The sequence below is a fragment of the Miniopterus schreibersii genome (genome assembly GCF_964146895.1).
Source record: "Miniopterus schreibersii genome assembly, chromosome: X".
NCBI lineage: Eukaryota > Metazoa > Chordata > Mammalia > Chiroptera > Miniopteridae > Miniopterus > Miniopterus schreibersii.
Genome location: NC_138104.1, coordinates 88,462,087 through 88,480,953, shown reverse-complemented (window position 1 = coordinate 88,480,953; position 18,867 = coordinate 88,462,087). Strand labels below are relative to the sequence as shown.

At 41.9% G+C, this 18,867-nt stretch overlaps 1 protein-coding gene across 11 annotated transcripts in view; it reads right to left on the bottom strand.

Annotated features, from left to right (window-relative positions):
* DMD (dystrophin) overlaps positions 1-18,867 on the bottom strand; it is a gene marked incomplete at its 3' end in the record, with an annotated part of 1,946,774 nt that overhangs the window by 77,437 nt on the left and 1,850,470 nt on the right. For all 11 annotated transcript variants that reach the window (XM_081125527.1, XM_081125528.1, XM_081125524.1 and 8 more), the window contains 3 exons: positions 16,346-16,420; positions 3,513-3,714; positions 1,192-1,277 (listed from right to left, as the gene is read on the bottom strand). In XM_081125527.1, coding sequence (XP_080981653.1) covers positions 1,192-1,277; positions 3,513-3,714; positions 16,346-16,420 — 363 coding nt within the window. The remainder of the gene's footprint in view (positions 1-1,191; positions 1,278-3,512; positions 3,715-16,345; positions 16,421-18,867) is intronic.

Sequence of the window (18,867 nt, the reverse complement as noted above, 5' to 3'; positions counted from 1 at the left end):
AGATACGTTCTTAAACGGTTAACAAAATCTGCTCAGTTATTTGTCTTTGGTTTTTAGGATGAGAAAACTCCAGTGGAAACTACATAAAAGTGAGAGCTCAAAAGGCTTGTGTAGTTTTTGGCTGACTCCTGGGGGGGAAATGAGCAGTAGGACACATAGTGGCTTTGGAGGAATTTAATCTCTTTTATCTCCTGCCTGTCCTTAAGCTCAGCACATCTCCTGGTCCCCGTGAGGCTAGGCCTTCGGGGGAAAGAGAAAAGACTAAAATCGAGGAGGGTTCTTTAATATTCCTACTGAAAAGATTTCTTACGAGCATTTGAGCATTTAAAGGGGAAAACACATTCGGTCCTTCAGGGTGGGAACGAATGGTTGCTTCGTCATCTCAACCATCCCTCCTCTAGCGTTTGCTTTTAACCCTTTGCGGTCGTATGAAATTTGGACATGGGTGGCGTACTGGTCGGAATTAAGAGCTTTCAGAGAAATTATGAACTGATACATGAATGAATAGAGTTAAGATTCGTACGGTTCCTTGCTGTGGTGGCTGAGAGCAGACATATGACCGGAACGGTAAAAAAGCTTTGGTGGCTGAGAGTAGACAAACGACCGCAAAGGGTTAATTTGGATTGACAAATTTTAAGCAGAAGAACCCAATGGCTGATCAGGAGGAAATTCTATAAGGTGATATTTACCCCGTAAAAACTGGCAAGCTCCAATCTGTCTCTCCAATAACAACACGTTAGTCACATCACAGAATGGGCTGTGTCAGTGCACCTCGCAGTAAGATGATTATAAAATAAACACTGTTTCTTGAACACGAATGCCAGACAGTAGTCTTTAAGTAAGAATCCAAAGACTAGGCAAGAGCACGGATTTAACCGTCACATTTATTTTTCCGACTTATACAAAGGGGTTAGGAAATCAGGCTTTATTCCCCAGGAACATGGGTTTTATTCAGACACAGTCAACGTAATACTCAGGCTGCAGAAGTTAATCCTTACTCTCTATTTAAATACCTGCAAGTTAATGTTTGACAGGGAACAGCACAAACCACATTTTATGACATTCTAAAAGCAGCTCTGCATCTTACACGGAGAACTTGCTGTCAAGTAAGAACACTGCCGTTCTCCACCTAGAGCTGGGGTAATTAGCCAACGTTAATAAAAGAACACAGAGTTAATACACATGACTTACATCTGTACTTGTCCTCCAAGTGTGCTTTACACAGAGAAATGATGCCAGTCTTAAAAGACAGGACCCGGATCCTCCCCGTTCGTCCCCTATTATAAATAATCAAATCAGAAAACGATTACTGACATTTTACTAGACGGTAAACCCTTTTCAGCTAAGGAGAAAAACACACCTTGGATATGGGAACTCTATTGACCATTGTTTCATTAAGATTAAGAACTTTTCTGAGTTCATTATCTATTTGGCTGATGACTTAGAATGTGATGGAAATCTGACCAACTCCGCCAATGAATATTTACCAAGTTTTCAAGTCTCAAAACCCTTACTTGAATTGTAAGAGTGGCTCTCCATAAAATAGGAAAAATATCCTTCTGGTCATCCATGGAGAGCCGCCTGGGTCTAAGGCGGTAAATGGATGAATCCCTACTATGCACTAAGCTATTCCAGCTACTGAAGCAAATTACTTACTTTGGTTATTGAAGCCAAAGAAAAATTACCAGCAACTAACTGCTCTGCCCTCTTCAAAACTCTTTTAGATTTTCATTACATTGCCCTTCCTCAGAAGAAACTTAACCACTTCAGGCCATATGACACAGAATGTCAAATATGAATGTTTATCTCCTTAAGAAAAATATGATACGGTCTATTAAAGAGCTTCAAATATATGATCTTAAAGAGCAACTGAAAAATAAGCTATTGCTATGTCAATGCTTTAATATATATACTTTGAGTTTACATATAAAGCTGAAATACAGCATCGCATATGACAAATTTATTAATAAGTTTATTATATCCATGGGGAAATTTAGAAACGAAAAGTTTTCATTTTGCAGAAAATGTCTTTCAATGATTTTCAGCTTTTGTTATGGAAAACAACATTAGCTATTGGTAAAAAAAAAAAAAAAAAAGTAGACTAATTCTCCCATTCTCCCATTTAGCACTTTGAAATTACAAAGGATAGGTCCCAACTGTGGTTATTTTTGGTGAGCAATATGCTCGACTTTCAACTGGTACAATTTACCAAATCCCCTAGTCAAACAGAAATCCTGGATTCTGATGCGTTAACAAAAAAATTACTACTGTTGGCATTTTTTTCTCATTCTTCTTCATTGTTTAAAAAAGAAAATCAAAGTTTAACAAATAAACTTTGTGCAGTAACTCAGGTCTTCAGGGAACTAAACTGCTCTCAAATAATTTCCAGGCACGTAGAAAGAAAGTTATATACTCAGAACCCATTCATATGTCATCTGCAGAGAAAATGGTGCTAAAATGCATGTGAGGAAAGACCTGACTACAGACCCTATCAAAGCAAATGTAAGGGTAACCTACAATTACAATCCAGTGTATTCAAGGGCATGGCAGACACCGATCAGGATTCAACAGCCAGGTGATCTCAGAATTTAAAAAGCAATCCCTTATAAAATGACAAAGAAAAAAGGGTATACATTTTAATCCAGGAGGCGGTAGAAATCTACAGCAAAGGCAAAAGGCGAAATAGTTGACATGCAACTCGTTTTCGAAAACCTTCCCGGATTTCCAAATGGGGAGATGTTCTTTTTGACATGTGAAATGAGGCATGTAATAATTCTGAGGTCTAAGAAGAATTCAGGCAAAATTAAGAGCAATTCCTTCTGCTACCTTCCTCAACCGTCTCCATTAAAGCTCAAGACAAAAATTCAAACTGGGGATCTCTCCTATGTTGAATCCCAAAGAAATAAACGAGAGCTGTCTAAGAAAGAGTGATGAATTGGAGGAGCCTGTAAAAGCTTATTTTAAAAATAAAACCCAAAACTTCCTCTGTTCGAGGAGCTGAGTCTGCTGTATTAAGGGCTTGTTTTCATTTCATTTGGCTTATCAACTCATAATCTCCTGCGCAGATCTCCAGAGTATCAGCTGACACTATTCAGATCTGGTGACAGGTATGAAAGCATCTCCGGGAGCACATCTGCCAGTGAGAGGGAGCCACCCCCAAAGTGGATGGGGGAATTCAGGACACACAGGCAAGAAAGCGAAAGAACCAATGGCTACACACTGGCCCATTATAAAAAATGAGTATCTCTGGGTTTTGTTTGTTTTCTAATCTGAGAGCAGTCAACGTCCTAGCTCTTACCTCCTAGCTTATGAAAACAAAATATTTTTCAGCTCCAATAAATGCAAAAATGATTTCTCACAGGGACAGCATTAGGTCACACAGCTTCATGAAACTTTCAACCTTAGGACCAAATTCCTAGACCGGAGTCCTGTTGTGATGCTAATTAAACCTTCACAGTTCCATACAATGAGCCTCCTGTGACGAGTCTGAAAGAAAAGCTGGCCGTACATACGTGTCATAAACATTCAGCAGCCAGTTGAGACACATATCAACGCAGAGGGGGACGTTGACCAGATTGTTGTGCTCTTGCTCCAGGCGGTCATAAATAGTGGTCAAACAATTAATGATCTGCAGGATGTCCATGGGCTGGTCATTTTGCTTGAGGTTGTGCTGATCCAAGGCATCACATGCGGCTGACAAGCTCAAGAGATCCACTGCAAAAGCCACATAAAATCACAAGTGATTCAAAGGGAGGGGGAGAGTCCTCCTTCCACTATTTTTCCTTTACCTTTGAGAATCTGGTAGAGATGTCTCGTGTCCTTTTGTAAACACCAAACCCGAACCCTACCCTCTTTTCTCTCTTTCTTTTTTTATTTTTTTATTCCAGTTTACATTCAGTATTATTCTGTATTAGTTTCAGGTGTGCAGCCATGTGGTTAGACAATCATGTACTTTACAAACTGGTCCCCGATATTTCAAGTATCCACCTGGCCCCGTGCATAGTTCAAACCCTACCCTCTTTCATTTATTTTGATTTTTATTGAGTTGAGAGAGAGGAAGGGAGAGGGAGTGAGAAACATCAATGATGAGTCACTGATCAGCTGCCTCCCGCACGCCCCCTGCTGGGGATCGAGCCCGAAACCCGGGCCTGTGCCCTGACCGGGAATCGAACTGACCTCCTAAGTCATGTAAACCTACCCTTTTTAAAGAGTTTTTATTTTCATCCCTCGGCTCTAAGTTTGATGACTTTGACGTGTGTTCAGGATCTGAGGTGGTTCTCACATGCGAGCAGAGAGACAGTTCCCATTCTTGAAGTACTGGGGAATATTTGCGAGTTGAGGGGGCCTATCCTGTTCTACATAAACCAAGTCATTTTCAACTGAATAAAGAAAAAACTATTTTACTATGTTACTAGAGATTTTGAAAGAGCTCTTGACCATACTTTCTTGTATTAGCATCAGAGAAGGTCAGCTTCATTACACTGCACGGTTAGGGTGTGTAAACTCTAGTTCTAGTTATGCATTTATAATTATTAAACAGTTTCCTTCTTGAAATATCAGTCACCTCACAATCTTCCTGCTATCTTAACATTAGGTGAAAAGATTATCTGCTTCATGAAAATTTTCCACGGACAAACTAAAATAGCTGCACAATTGATCCAGTTCCATGCCTGAGGCTTACTTATTTCTTCTTTCGCTTTCAGATTGTATTTGACACTGTACTTTTCGAATCCTCTAAGACCTTTATGAGTGTGTGGGGAGGGCAGGGGGGAGTTCCCTTGATCGGAGGTGGTGTTTAATCAAGTGCCAAAAGACGAAAATTTAACAAAGGTGAAATCTCAACCTTGTCCAGCATCAGCATATCGCAAGCTTTATTCCCAAGTGTCATGAAAAGATGCTTTTTTCTAAAGCCAGCTTATTAGCCAAACTGGAAATGCAACAACAACATGCTGTTACAACACCTTCTACACCTAAGCTCTGGTCTGAATTCTCAGTCCTTTGAGAGCAAGAATCAATGGTAATTAAGTACATTTCTCACGCATCTCAGAGGAGGAGGCAATACAATTATAAATTGTAACCGCAGATAAACACCGGCCAACCCAGTCAGTAAACAGCTTGCCCAATACTAAAGAGATGTAAATTTAAGGTTTTAATGTATTTTACCAGCTATTTGTGGCTGATTCTAATTAAACATTAAGGAAAAAAACAAAAACAGTGGTTAATACCTATGTAGGTTAATACCTATGCAGTACATATTTTTCTTTTAAAAAAGGGAAATAAGTACTTTCGAAGTTTCCCTGGAAGCATGAAAGAGACCTGGTGGTGGGAGCAGGAGGGTTTTTTCTTTGCTTTTCATCCCAGTGAGCAAAGCTCTGTGATTCCATGCACCAATTTCCCTAAAAGGCCCCGAACGAGCACCCATCTTATCAAGGCAAAGGCCACTGGGGAGGAAAAACATTTTTCTGCACCCTTCTAAGTTCTTCTGGCTGGTCTAAGAATTAAACTGATATGAAACAGGTTAAAAGGAGGAAAAAAAAAAACCAATTTAATTTTGTGCAAATGGGGAATCCACATGAACATGAACATTCCAAAGACAGTAAGTCAAGATGAGTTATAATTGTTATTCTGGACTAAGGAGAAAGAGGCAGAGATCTGGAACTTCAAAGGCAATTCACAGGAAGATGATGAGAGTTAATGTTTAGTAAAAACATGTTTTGTTGGGGCATTCAGGAACTGTGGGCCACAGAGAGGACTTTGATCAAATGGGCCTTCCTAGGTTCCTCCCTACCACACCTAGTTCATATTAAACTATAGTTATCTGTGATGATAGCTCCCTGCCCGGAGCAAGTCTTTTAGGCAGTTAGGGGGAAGGTCAAAAGTTCTTCCTGAGTCTGCTTTCAGCTCAAAGTATTCCACATGGCCAAGGGACACATTTTAAGGTGGAGATTTTGCTACTCTACAGGCCCCACTCCTTTCGCTTAAAAATACTGTCAAGATAATGGCCTCTTTACAATGGTGACTTTGCTTGAAGTGGCAGAAAGGAACCTAACTTGATTTGAGAGGGAGGCAGGTAGGAAAAAGAATAAAGAATTTAAAAAATAACAGTGCAAGCAGGAAAGACACAAGGACGGAAAGGCCCAGCGGGCCCCCCATGGGAGGCTGGAGAGGGGTAGAGACGAAAGAACTCAAATTTTCATTTTCTCTTCTGTGTGCTTGATTTTCTCTGAGGGCACGGCTTCAGGTGCAGGTAGTGAGAACATTCAAAAATGCAGCCAGGCCCGGTTGAGCACCGACCCAGGAACCAGGAGATCGAGGTTTGAGATCGAGATCAGGGCACATGCCCGGTTTGCAGGCTTGATCCCCAGCAGGGGGTGTGCAGGAGGCAGCTGACTAATGACTATCATCACTGATGTTTCTATCGCTCTCTCTCCCTCTCTCTGAAATCAATAAAGATATATTTTTTTAAAAAAAGAAAAAGAAATGCAGCCCACCATTTCACCAGTGGCAGAGAGAAATGGGTTTCTTCTAAACACCAATATTCCTAACATGTTTCTTTATATATTGAAGGAAGCTGTGGGAGGTTTGAAGTTTCTCTATTATTCTCTTTTGTGTTACTCTGCCTTAATCATAATATATATTTTGCTTTATATCTAAGGATAGAAGAACTAACAAGTGAGAATTTTTAGACTCACTTTTGTAAGTCTAACTTACCACTGCAATGGAAACAAACACACCGACAGCAAAATTGCATGAATTTCTTTTTAGCAGGCCTAGTCTTATCTCGGTGCAGGTGAATGGGTAACAAGCAGAATAGAAACTTTGGAGTATAAATAGCTCCAGAGTGGAGCAGAGTGATTGCTCTGAAATAACAGGAGCAAAAGATGACATAGTTGGGAGAGAAATACTGTGCAGTGCGCTCTGCTAAAACTCGATGTGGCTAAACACAAGCACCATCCATCACAGAACGCTGGAAAACACACTCCTCAGAACAAACATATCAAACCGAATTCCACTTTCATGGAACAATTTTTAAAGACTTCTATTTAGGGATGCATAGCTGAAACTGCAGGCTTGAAAAGAGGTGAAAAAATCAATAAGGGCAATTTAATTGCCACACAGATATACACTTAAGTGTCCAAAATGAACATCTTATAGAATATATTGAGATTTTTTTGAAAGCCTCAACAAGCAACCAGCAGACATAACTTTGTGACACTATCCTTTTACCTCAAGCTAGGAATTTCCATTTAGGGGAAAAAAATATATATATTGTTTAGTGTATTCACTAGGGAATATATTTCAAAGCTATATTAAAACCCAAGTATGTTCTTATATACCCTCTCTTTCAAAAATTGTTTACAGTAGAGGATGCCATAGGTTTTGACGGCACTGAGTGGGGACCCCTTGGTGGTGCTCCTAATACAAGAGAGGGGCCCGGACAGGACACTATCCTCTTTGCTGTGTTGGAAAAGCAGCACGTGGCAGGTGGGGGACTTCAGCACTGGATCCCCATTAATGGTTCCTGAGGCTCTGGTTGTGCCTAATCATCCTTTCAACAGTCTAAGTTCAAGTGCTAACTCGATTCCTCTCCTTCCGTATGACAAACGAGGAGGAGAGGTGGATTTTAGGGTCTTTTACAGAATCATAGGCTTTGAGATCTACAAGGCACCTTTAGAATCGTTCTGCAGTAGAGAAAACCGAGACCAGAGATAAGAAGACTTCCTGTGGGTGTTAGGGCAGGACACCCAGGCTTTCGGGCTCCTCATGGAGGTACACACTGAAAAGCAGAAAGGGTGCCGCAGAGGGTGTCCTTACAGGCTTTACTGAGAAAGAAAGAACACCATTCTTTGTTCCCCGCTAGTGATAACAGGAGAAGAGAGCACCACAAAGTTGGCTAGAATAAGTCCCATGGTGCCGACACAACTCCAAGCTCATCCCCTGGGTAAACCCGAATACTTTAGGTTAATACATAAATAATCCTGTAAGCTAATGAGTGCAGACAGAAACACAGGGGGGTTATCACGGGATAGCTGCTATGTGTTTGCTGACTTTTTTTGCCCAAGCAGCAGAAGGCACCTGTGGGAAGAGGAAACTTGTTGACATCATACGAAACTCACTCTACAGGCAGCTTGTATTTCAGGCTGAAGGCCTTTCCAAGCAAATCTTTGCCCAGCAAAGAAGTCAATGCACTTTGATGTAGTTATCTGTGCTGTGAGAGAGAATTCCAGAGACTCCAGAGTGGGCACGAGATGTTTTGCTAAAATAGCCACATAATGCACAGCCTTGATGAAAACAATGAAGTACCTTTTTGTGTTGACATGTAGCCACGGGTTCCAGGTTATCACTACTGTTTATTGCTCGCAGTAACACTGGCCATTTTTTTACCTGGTCTCAGTGAGACCTGTGGAGGCCACTGTGCTTGGGACTAGCTAGGTAGGAAGACTATGCCCAAGTTACCAGCAGGCTATTAGAAACCTGGTCGAAGCCTCTAGTATGTGCTCCCTGCTTGCCAAAGTGACTTGTGCTCACACGGGTGTTGGTTCTTGATCCAAGAGAGAAAGTGCATCCTGGTGAGGCCCTTGGAGCTTGCACCTGGCCTCTCTGGACCCTATGACGTGAGGCGGCCTGTGGTTGTGACACATATCCTCATTTTAATGATGTTGGTACACTGTAGCCTTTTCCTGCAATGAACTGTAGGTTTGCTAACACTTATTTGAGTTCCCTGAGTCCCCTTTCGCAATGGAGCCCTACCTGCCACTGCGAGTGCAATGAATGTCAGGGGTGCAATTGTCTAGACCCTGCAACTCACTCAAAGCTAAAAATATGGCGAAGACATTGGAAAAGAAAAACAGATGATTCTGATAAAAGGGATGAAAGTGAACCATTGCTGGTTGCCAAGCCACCCTGGGTGTGAAGCAGCACAGGCTTGGAAACTGGTTATCGATAATACAACTTCCCAGTGGCATCTGGAAACGGTGGAACCTGAACGCCAGGAGCTGCACGAAATGGATTAGGTGGAAACCGCAAAATTCAATTCCTGGGCTGCATTAGCAAAAGCTCAAGTTCGTTCAGAAATCTCCTTCTGTTCAACTTCACCCTCTCCGGCCTGCAGGTGGAGTTCCAGCTAAAGGAACCTGGGCAACCATCACTTTTGATAAATGGGCTACACCTGTGAGACCAATTACAATTAAAACGATAGTTCAAGCAGGGAACTTGTAGGTGTTTCCTACTTCACCACAGTTTCCTTTTTCAATGTCATGCCTAGTAGTCCCTGGACTGAGGCTACAATTAAGAGTCTCAAAGGCTGGTAATATTCCGAAGCCTGATGTGATGGCTATTAGCTGGAACGTAAGTGCAAGAACTGCACAGAAATTGATGGAATAGATTACTCCTTCCCCACGCCTCGCCTAACTGGGGCTGTCACGAATGTTTTGTCGCCTACGGGACAGGCTTAGCCCCATTTTTCTGTACTGATCCAATCTGAAGCCCAACCACTGGGAAGAGACGAAGGAGAAACACTGGTGTATCTTCTCTTCTTGTCTCGCTACAAGCTAAATATGGGCTAGCCCGGTGGCTGCGCCCAAGGGACATAGTTGGTGTGTTGTTTGGATTCAGATTTATATGGAAGAGAAAGATAAGATTGTTGCCGAAGGGAAGGAAGCCACCCATGGTTCTTGAAAAGGGGAAATTGCCATAAGGCTGGTGCCCAGAAAGAGGCTTCAACTTAGGGGACAATATGCTTCCTTCGCTGTGATTCAGATGCCCTTTTCAAAGAGCCAAGAAGTGAGGAGGACAGCTGGCCAGCCTAGTGAACACACTGGATGGAGAGATGGGAGTTGTGACTGTGATCAAGACTCCACTGGCAACAATAAAGTGGCTGTGTCTTTCGGTTCTTGTTTCTGTTATTAAGGACCGGTGTTGGGAAGTACTCTGGGAATATTTAGCCAGTCATATATGTGGAACACTGATTTATAATAATCTGAATAAACACCGTCTAGCCATTAATTGGAATGATGAAGGCCTAAGAAAGGTATTGGGCATACAGTAGAAGGTTCAGAAGCTACATGCCTCATCCGTCATAATATTATGTGTAAAAATAGAGCTATTTGCCCCGTTACTGTACGAGGAAAGCCACATATGGCTGGAGGGACAGTTGGGACACTTGGATCACTGAGGAGGAATTAAGTTTAATTTGGTAGGTCTACTTCTCTGAAATTAAAAGGCAAGAAATTTGACATGGATGGTTAGAGAAATTTCTGTGGCATATTCAAACCGAAGTCCATTTAGGACTGGCTACTATTTATATGATGTTTGCCTGGGAGATTCGATATTTTTGCATCTCAAATTCCTTTCCTAGTTATAGTAAAGATGTTAGGACACAACGGTAACAACATGTCTGGTGGACCAAAGAGCATGGCACCTCTGGAAATAAAGGAACCTTAGGAGAATTAGGAGCTGGGTGCGGACTAGCTGGCCAGGTAGAACTTGCTATGAATGAGAAAAGGTAAACTGATGGAAAAGACCTCCTAGGGCAAAGAGAGCACTTCGAGGGCATCCGATTCTAGGAGGAAGGTTAAGGATGGCAAACTTCCTAGGATGACTGGAGAACGGAACCTGCAAGGTGCCCTCTAACAGCTTCAGCACCAATACTGAGGGCCAACCATTCCTTCCCCGATGTGTGACCCACGCGGACTGGACAAACTTTACACAGGACTACAGTGCTTTCCCTGGGAGAGAAATGTGTCCTGTTACAGGACCCCTCTCTTTGGGTGCCAATATCTGGCAAACCAGATAAGCTGAGAAAATTAGTTTGGCTCTGTCCTCAAGATGTTTTGAATTCTGAAATAACAGAGACCTGGCCTCTACCCTATGTGGTAAAATAATACATAGTACATGGGAAAAGTAGATTTTTGTGGGGGTGGAACAAAATAATTACCCTGGCCTCTCAGGCCCCCAGTCTGTGGCTGCGAATGCATATCCTAACTTTTAAAAATATATCTATATCTTTATTGATTTCAGAGAGAGGGAGGGAGAGGGTCATTGATTGGCTGCCTCCTGCACACCCCCCACTGGGGATCGAGCCCGAAACCCTGCATGTGCCCTGATGGCCAATTAAACCTCGATCTCCTGGGTCACAGGTCGATGCTCAACCTCTGAGCCACGCCGGCTGGGCTGCATTATCCTGACTTTAATGCTGTTGCCTAAGTGAAGCCTTTTCCTGCAAGACTGTAGGTTTGTAAGCCATGTTATCATGGGTCCTGTGAGTCTTCTTTAGCAACTGAATCCTGTCTAGTGCTACCTTAGTGCATCTTCAAAGGTGAGGCGCATTTAAAAAGAAGGGAGCATATTTCTCACCTGGTCTGGTGAGGGTGCACCCTTATTCAGACAGCTCCAGGCTATCCAAAATCTCTCTACTGTGTGAGCTAGTTGTTGAACAGAAGCAAACTGTTCTCTGTTTCTTGTTTGCAGAGTATTTGCCAAATTTATCAACTGCAGTATATTTGGTCCTATGGTTTGGGCTCTCTCCAACCCACCACACACTAATAAGCTAAATACACATGCTTTAAGTGCATTTTTATTTCTGATCTTAGAAGTTGGCTATCTTTTTAATTTTAGAAGCCACACACCTGTAGTATGCCATCAGAGCTACAGCGAGGGAAAGAAAAAGCTTAGATTATCTTCGTCGTAACTTTCAATGGGGTGTCAGCCATATGAACCACTTTATAAACCCTCTTTCCAAGATTTTCTCTTTGTCTCTGCTCTGCTGTCGAGTTTAATTTTCATTCACAATGCTTTGAAAGGCAATATGAAGTCATGCAACATTAAATCGATTTCATAGTGGGGACATTATAGGCCAATGGTGATGTTCTCGACTTAAACGGCACACTCTCTAGAGTGGATAAAACTGTGTTATTCGGGTGTCTGCCATACTGAAGCTTTGATGTGAACTGAAAAAAGAAGACCAAGTTGCTTAATGGCGGGAGCACTGCATATTTTCTAAGGCATCTGTAATTCAAACTCCTCCCTGGCATCAGGAAATCACTGAGATAACATCATTAATTTTCATTAAAGTAAGAGTTAGCAGAAGCAACCTTCGGCTGGGAAAACTAGCCAGAACAAGTTTTATTTGCCTGTACCACAGACAATGGCCCTTTATCATGGTTTTGCAGGCATAGAAATGACAAAAAAAGCCAGAAGAGAAACCTAAGCAAATATAAAATTAAAAGGAAATTCTTAAATCATCTCCTGAACGGTTAGTTAAGTAATGCGACCACATATGCTGCATTGCACATTCCTACTATACATGCAACCCTTCCTACCATTCTTGAGAATCCAGTACTTAATTAAGTAAATACACCCTAATTTTGCTCTACCATACTCGTCTTCAAGTATGAGAAAAGTCATTCTCAGAAAGGAAATGTTGAGAATTTCAAATATGTTTAAATGTGAGAATTCTACGTTCACAGCTTAACCTTTATTACAAGGTTATAACCTCAAATGGCCAAAATTTTTTTATACTATCAAATGCCCAGTTTCTCCGATGTTTACTGAAAATTTTAAAATAAACTGAAATGAAAGACAATGAGACACACATGTAAACAGTCTTATTTTTTAACAGGAGAATTGGCCAATGCCTAAATCCAAGGTCAAAAGAAACTTTATGGAAAGGGACAGACTTTGTGAGGTTTCCTAATCAAGTCTATTTCTGGGCTTTTTCATAGTATAACCTGGAACAGCTGACGATCTCTTTTGAACTTTTAAGGATCTCTTGGGAATACACTATATACAACAGCACTTTACAACGACCAGTTCATAATGACCCCTGTATCAGTGGAAAGCAGTATCTCTGGGGTGGGGCAAGGACAGAAAAAGAAAAAGAGGCAGAAGGCTCACCACCCAGCCCTCTGACTCCGGCCCACCCCACACTGCCTCTTTCCAGCTCTGGTACATTAACAGGTCCCTACGGAAATCCTAGGCCTGGAGAGCCCTTTACAACCACTTAAACTTGGCAGCTATAGAGTTGAAAAATGATAACTTCAGACTCTAAGCTAAAGAAATAAAAACCTAAATTTACTTTCCGTTGTACATCCATTCCACGGAAACATATTCAACCCTACTCTGTGCTAGACTTTGTGCTAAGCATTGGAGAGACCAGAATGAAGAGGAAAAGCCTCCTCTCTCCTCCCAAATAATTCTACTTTGAGGATGTTTCTTCTCCAGTCCCACTTAAAACCACTTGCTAGTGACCCTCCCTGACCATCTCATTGCTGGCCTCCGCAGACGCCCTGGTCAGGTCCCTTCATTCCTGCAGGCTTGGCAGTCAGGGTTCACGGGCCTTCTCTCTTCCCCCGGGACTGGCCTCAATTCTGGATGGTTTCAACACTGGCGTGGATGACCCCTGCATCACTCCACCACTCGGTTCCTTAACTTCCCATTTCATCCCCATGGACATTCACAGCTGCTCCACCTCTGCCATCCACTCAAATGGTCACCTCCTGGACCTAATCCACTAGAGCTGTTCCACTCCTGAAATACTCCCTGACCACGGCTTCCTGGCCTTCCAGTGACTTCTGCACTGACTCTTCCTCTGACTCCCTGGGCAGTTAAGCTTGTTGATCCCTCTACCTCCTAATTACCAGGTTCCACCAGAATTCATAGCTTCTCCTACCCGAAGAGGCTTGACAGACATCACTTTAAACCTACCCATCCTCTTGCCCAGCTGTCCGCTGCCCACCCTGGGGCAGAACCTCCGGGCTCCTGGCGGCTGAGTGTGCCTGGAGCAAGGCCGCAGCCCTGCAGACTGGGGCTGCTGCGAGACGCTCAGCCGACTCTGGGCTCCACAATGCTGCTTCTCAAAGCATCCCTCTCTTATGCTCCACAAAGATAAACCCAATCCCGACTTGATCACCTCCCACTGTTCGCCGCAGCCCAGGAACTCTCCTTCACCTTCACACGGAAAACAGAATCCTCCACTTGGGCATCCCTCACCTTCCTGCCACCAGGCCTCCTTAGCTCCCTGGCCCTGCCCAGATCCTGTCCCCAGCCTCGCTCATTACTCATTACGGTGGAGGAGAGGTGCCCTGTCCTTCCCTTAGACTCTGGATTACCTGCCCCTGTCCTCTGAGAACTCACATTAACTTCTCTAGAGTCAATAATAGCAATCTTGTTCTCTCTTCTAATGCTCATTTAAATACTCAAGGGTCTCACATATGTATACTTCATTCACTCCTCAGCCCCATCCAACCAAGTACCAGCCCTCTTCCTTCCCCTTCACAACTATTTCTCCAAGAACTGTCCATACCAACCCTCTTTACATCCCCTCTTTTGTATTTACTTTTAAGCCCGCTTCACCACCTCCACCGTGCCTCTAAAATCTCAACCAAGCTACTAAATCCAATGAACACTTTCGCTGCCTTCATCCTGAGCTCCCAGCAACAACATCTGGCCTCAATGGCAGGCCCCTTCTTTCTTCCCCTGCACTATGCGTGCTTAACCTCTTCGTATGGGCCTTCTCTCCCCCCTTCTGGTCATTCCTCTGCAGTCCCCTCCACACACTGTTCATCCTCTGTCCTAATACTCTTTCCTTCTTACTCGACATGCTCTCCGAGCATCTACAAGCCAATGATTCCTAAATATTGCTTGTGTATTTCTCCTGAGGGCCAAAGCTTTATGTCCAGCTCTACTGGGCAAGTCTACCATTCACCCCAGCTGAGCACCTAGTATTTCCTTGACTGCCCCTCACCCAACACATGCCGTCATCCTACTCATCACTGAGGCCTATCCGTTCCACCTCGTAAGTCTTTCTCAGTTCTCCCCACTTATCTCCGTTCCTACTTTGCCAGTTCGGGCCACCATGCTACTGGTTCAGATCACTCACACTTCTCAACTGGCCGCTCTCCTCTCAGATGCACGCTCACCCGGCCCATTCATGCTCTATTTCACAGCCAGAAGGATCTTTCTAAAGGAAAATCTCCCTTGCGTGGCTCCTCAAAGACCTCTAAAATCTTTAACTTGTTGAAAAAGCCCTTCGCAATCTGCCTCCTACTTTTCTCTCCAGATGGATACGTCACCAGAGCCCCTCTTGGAACTCTGTGCTTTAGCCATGCTCAACTATTTTCAGTTCCTGGATACATCTCTGGACTCCAAGCCTCAGCACACTCTGTTCCTTCTGACTAGAACATTCGTCTGAGAGTGAGCTCTACTTACCTTTCTGGACTCATGTAGCTTAAGACATCACCTCTTTAAGCAAACCTTCTCTGAACAACCCCCCCCCCCCACTAGCTGTTCTCATAGTTCCCCATTCTCCCACTATCACATGAATAAATACATGACTTTGAAACTGTCTCTTCACTTTTCCTCAGGCTGCCCATAAAGCTTGGTAACAGAGGCAAAATCATTTTATTTTTTTTAAGATTGTAGATTTCTTGATGATCTTATATACATTCACCTACGCGTCCACCTTATGCACAGCCTGCAAATCCCTCATTAGACTAAGTTACATTGGGGTAGAGACTGTGCCTGTCTGTTTCATGGCCATGCCATCAACGTATGTGGGTACTCAATATTATACTATAATTCACTTTGTTGATAGCAGATAGTTCTATAAACTTTCTGATGAAAAGACAGAGATTTATGACACTTCAGGATTTTCCCACTGATGTACAATATTTAGCAAAAGCAGAAACACAATCCTGTCATCTTTCTTCTACCACAACATCTATCTGAACATTAGCATTCAACCTAAAGAACAACATACATATGTCAACTTTGGTTTATATAAGGCAATCTAATACTACTACTGCCAATACTAAATGCACTGCAATAAGAGGACACCATTTGAGATTCATAAAGATAATTCTGGATGCCAATGCCATTAGTTGGAAAATAAAAATTATCAATATTTTAGCAATTCAATATCGGTAGCCGAGGAATGATTCTAAACAATATAAAATAGTCTAGGTGAATATTAGGCCAAAGATACTTTTAAAAAATGAATTCTACGTTACAAATGGACTTGTGACAGCTATTTTTTTCTCTCTCTCCAAATGAAAATACCCCTGACCAGCCCTGGCCAGTGTGGCTCAGTTGGTTGAAGCATAGACCTGTGCACTTAAGAGTCATGGGTTCAATCCCTGATGGGGGCGCACATGGGAGGCAACCGATCAATGTTTCTCACATCAATGTTTCTCTCTTTCTCTTTCTCTAAAATCAAAAAAACATATCCTCAGGTGAGGATTAAAAAAAAGAAAAGGAGAGAAAACAGAAAATATCCCCGATCCACTTTTTTTGTTTTTTTAAAGCAAAGAGTAACTCTCAAGTATTTCCAGAACTGGTAAATACTCACAGCAAAGAGCCTTCTGCAGTCTTCGGAGTTTCATGGCAGTCCTATAAGCTGAGAACCTGACGTTATTCAGGTCAGCTGGAGAAAACAAGGAGGGAAACAAAGATCATTTGTTATTTCATCAGAAAGCACAGACAGAAAGTCACAATGATTTGCTGGCAACTGCAACAATGACAAAAATAGGCTAGGAAAAAAATCTCTTGCATATGCCCCAAGTTTGGGGAGGTAACATTCTGTAAATATGGGGAAATGAATAAAAACATCTTTTTTCTCTTTGATATTCAGGATGCCTAAGTTCTATGAAGGACTATAGTGGCATAGTCTGCAGGGTGTTCAGGTATTTTTTCCCCCAGACTGTAATCTTGGTTCGATCGTAGTGAATCTTTTCCACACAGGATTAAAGAGAACAAGGAATATATTATTGAAACAGCTATTAGAACTTAGCAAAAATCAGGTGGCAATATTACTTTTTTTAATTTATTATAAAAGTTAAATATGCTCACTGTGGAAAACTTAGAAATTAAAGGAAAATATAAAATCAAGTAAACAAATCATCCATAATCCCATTACCCAAAGATATGCACTGTTAACACTGAGTATTTCTTATCCAACATATATGTGTGCGCGCACACATGCGTGAGAGAGATGTATTTTAAAATATAATTTCGACTAAAATAAACATTTAGTTTATATTCTGACGTGCAATCATTCTAGTATTCAGCACAGATGAACAATTCACCAATTTCTGCTACGTAGTTTCTACAGTCACCTGTCTATCAAGCTCCAACTCACCTAGCAGAAAGCTATATTTAGATGATACCCTTACTCAAGTCTATGCAAGCCTTGATACACCCTGGGCGATGTTTCTTTTCTAGAGTTTCTGTGTATTTATGTTTCAGGAACCCAGCTCCAAAAAGCTCCTTCAAAACAAGAACCCTGTCTCCTACTTCTGTCATATTTCCCAGTAACTTAATATCTGACTGTTCTCTGAAAGAGCAAGTCTAATACAGCTGGGGGACTGATTAACACACTGAATGAATAAATGAATAAAAGAAAGAAAAAACATACTGGCAAGCATGACTAACTGCCATAATCAAGTGGCACCCACAAAACCGATTCTAATTGGGGGTTAAGAAAGGGAAATAATTTAACCCATATCCAAGTCACTTGGGTCAACATCATTAGCTTTATGGCCTTTGCAGAAACCAAATATAAAAACCTGAATTGGAATTAGGGGGAAGAAAAAAAATGACTGTAATTTACTTTAAAATATTCAGCATAAAAATAAAAAAGACAATACTAAATGTTGGCAAGGATGTGGAGCAACTGGAATTCTCATACACCGCTGGTGCAAATGAAAAATAGTACGACTTTGGAAAACCAGCTCAGCAACTTCTTATGAAATTAAACATACATGTATCTTATAACCCAAATATTCTACTCCTAGATGTTTTACTCAAAAGAAAGAAAAACATGTCCACAAAAGATGTGTACGTGAATGCCCATAATAGCCCCAAACTGGAAACATGACAATATAAGAATGAATCAACAAATTGTGGTATAGTCATAGAATGGATACTACTCAGCAATGAAAAGGAACTAACTACTAATAATGCAACAGTATAAAATGATCTGAAAAACACGCTGGGTAAAAGCAGCCAAACACAAAGAATAAATACTGTTTGATTCTATGTATATGAAATTCTAGAACAGGCAAATCTCACCTATAGTGATAGAAGGCAGATAGATGGTAGCCTGCGGTGGGGTGTGGGTGGGTAACTGACCTCAAGGAACACAGGGGCATTTTAAGTGTTTGAAATGTTACATATCTTGACTGGTGTGGAGGTTACATGAGTGTATCCATTTGTCAAAACTCAAACTGTACACTTAGAGAATGGGTGCATTTGATTGTGTTTATATTATGCTTTAAAAAAGTATATTTTAAAAGTTAAAAAAAGAAACCTCACATGGACAATACAATATGATGCATGTGTGTATGTGTTTAAGCTACACTGCAGAGGCGGTCAGTTGTCTTAATCAAGAATGCACACTCCAGGGGTGGTTGGCTAGCAATTAATCAAAAAGCCTCACTCCAGAGGCAGCCACTGTAAGTGCTTCAGCTATATTTAGCTTCTATTACACCAGGGGTTTCATTAATTATTCTAATTAATGCTAGATGGACTTGCATTGGTGATATTAGTGGTTTGCAAAATAGGACTATCTAAAAAGGTCTAGAAACATCCCCCACGCTTATATTAATAGGTGTGAGAAGAATCTAGCAGGTTCCCCACCTTTAGAAATGGTGCCCTAGGTTGACTCCAAAATGTCCAGCCATGGTTCATTGGATTCTTGGTCGCCTGAATTCAATTAAATGGTTGGCAGAATCCTGCTGTTATAGCAGTGGTTCTCCAACTTGAGTGGTATATCAGAATCGCAGAGAAGACTACTGGAAATGCAGATTCCCAGGCCCTACTCCCAGATTTTCTGATTTCTTAGGCCTGGAGAGGGCCTGAGAATCTGCATCT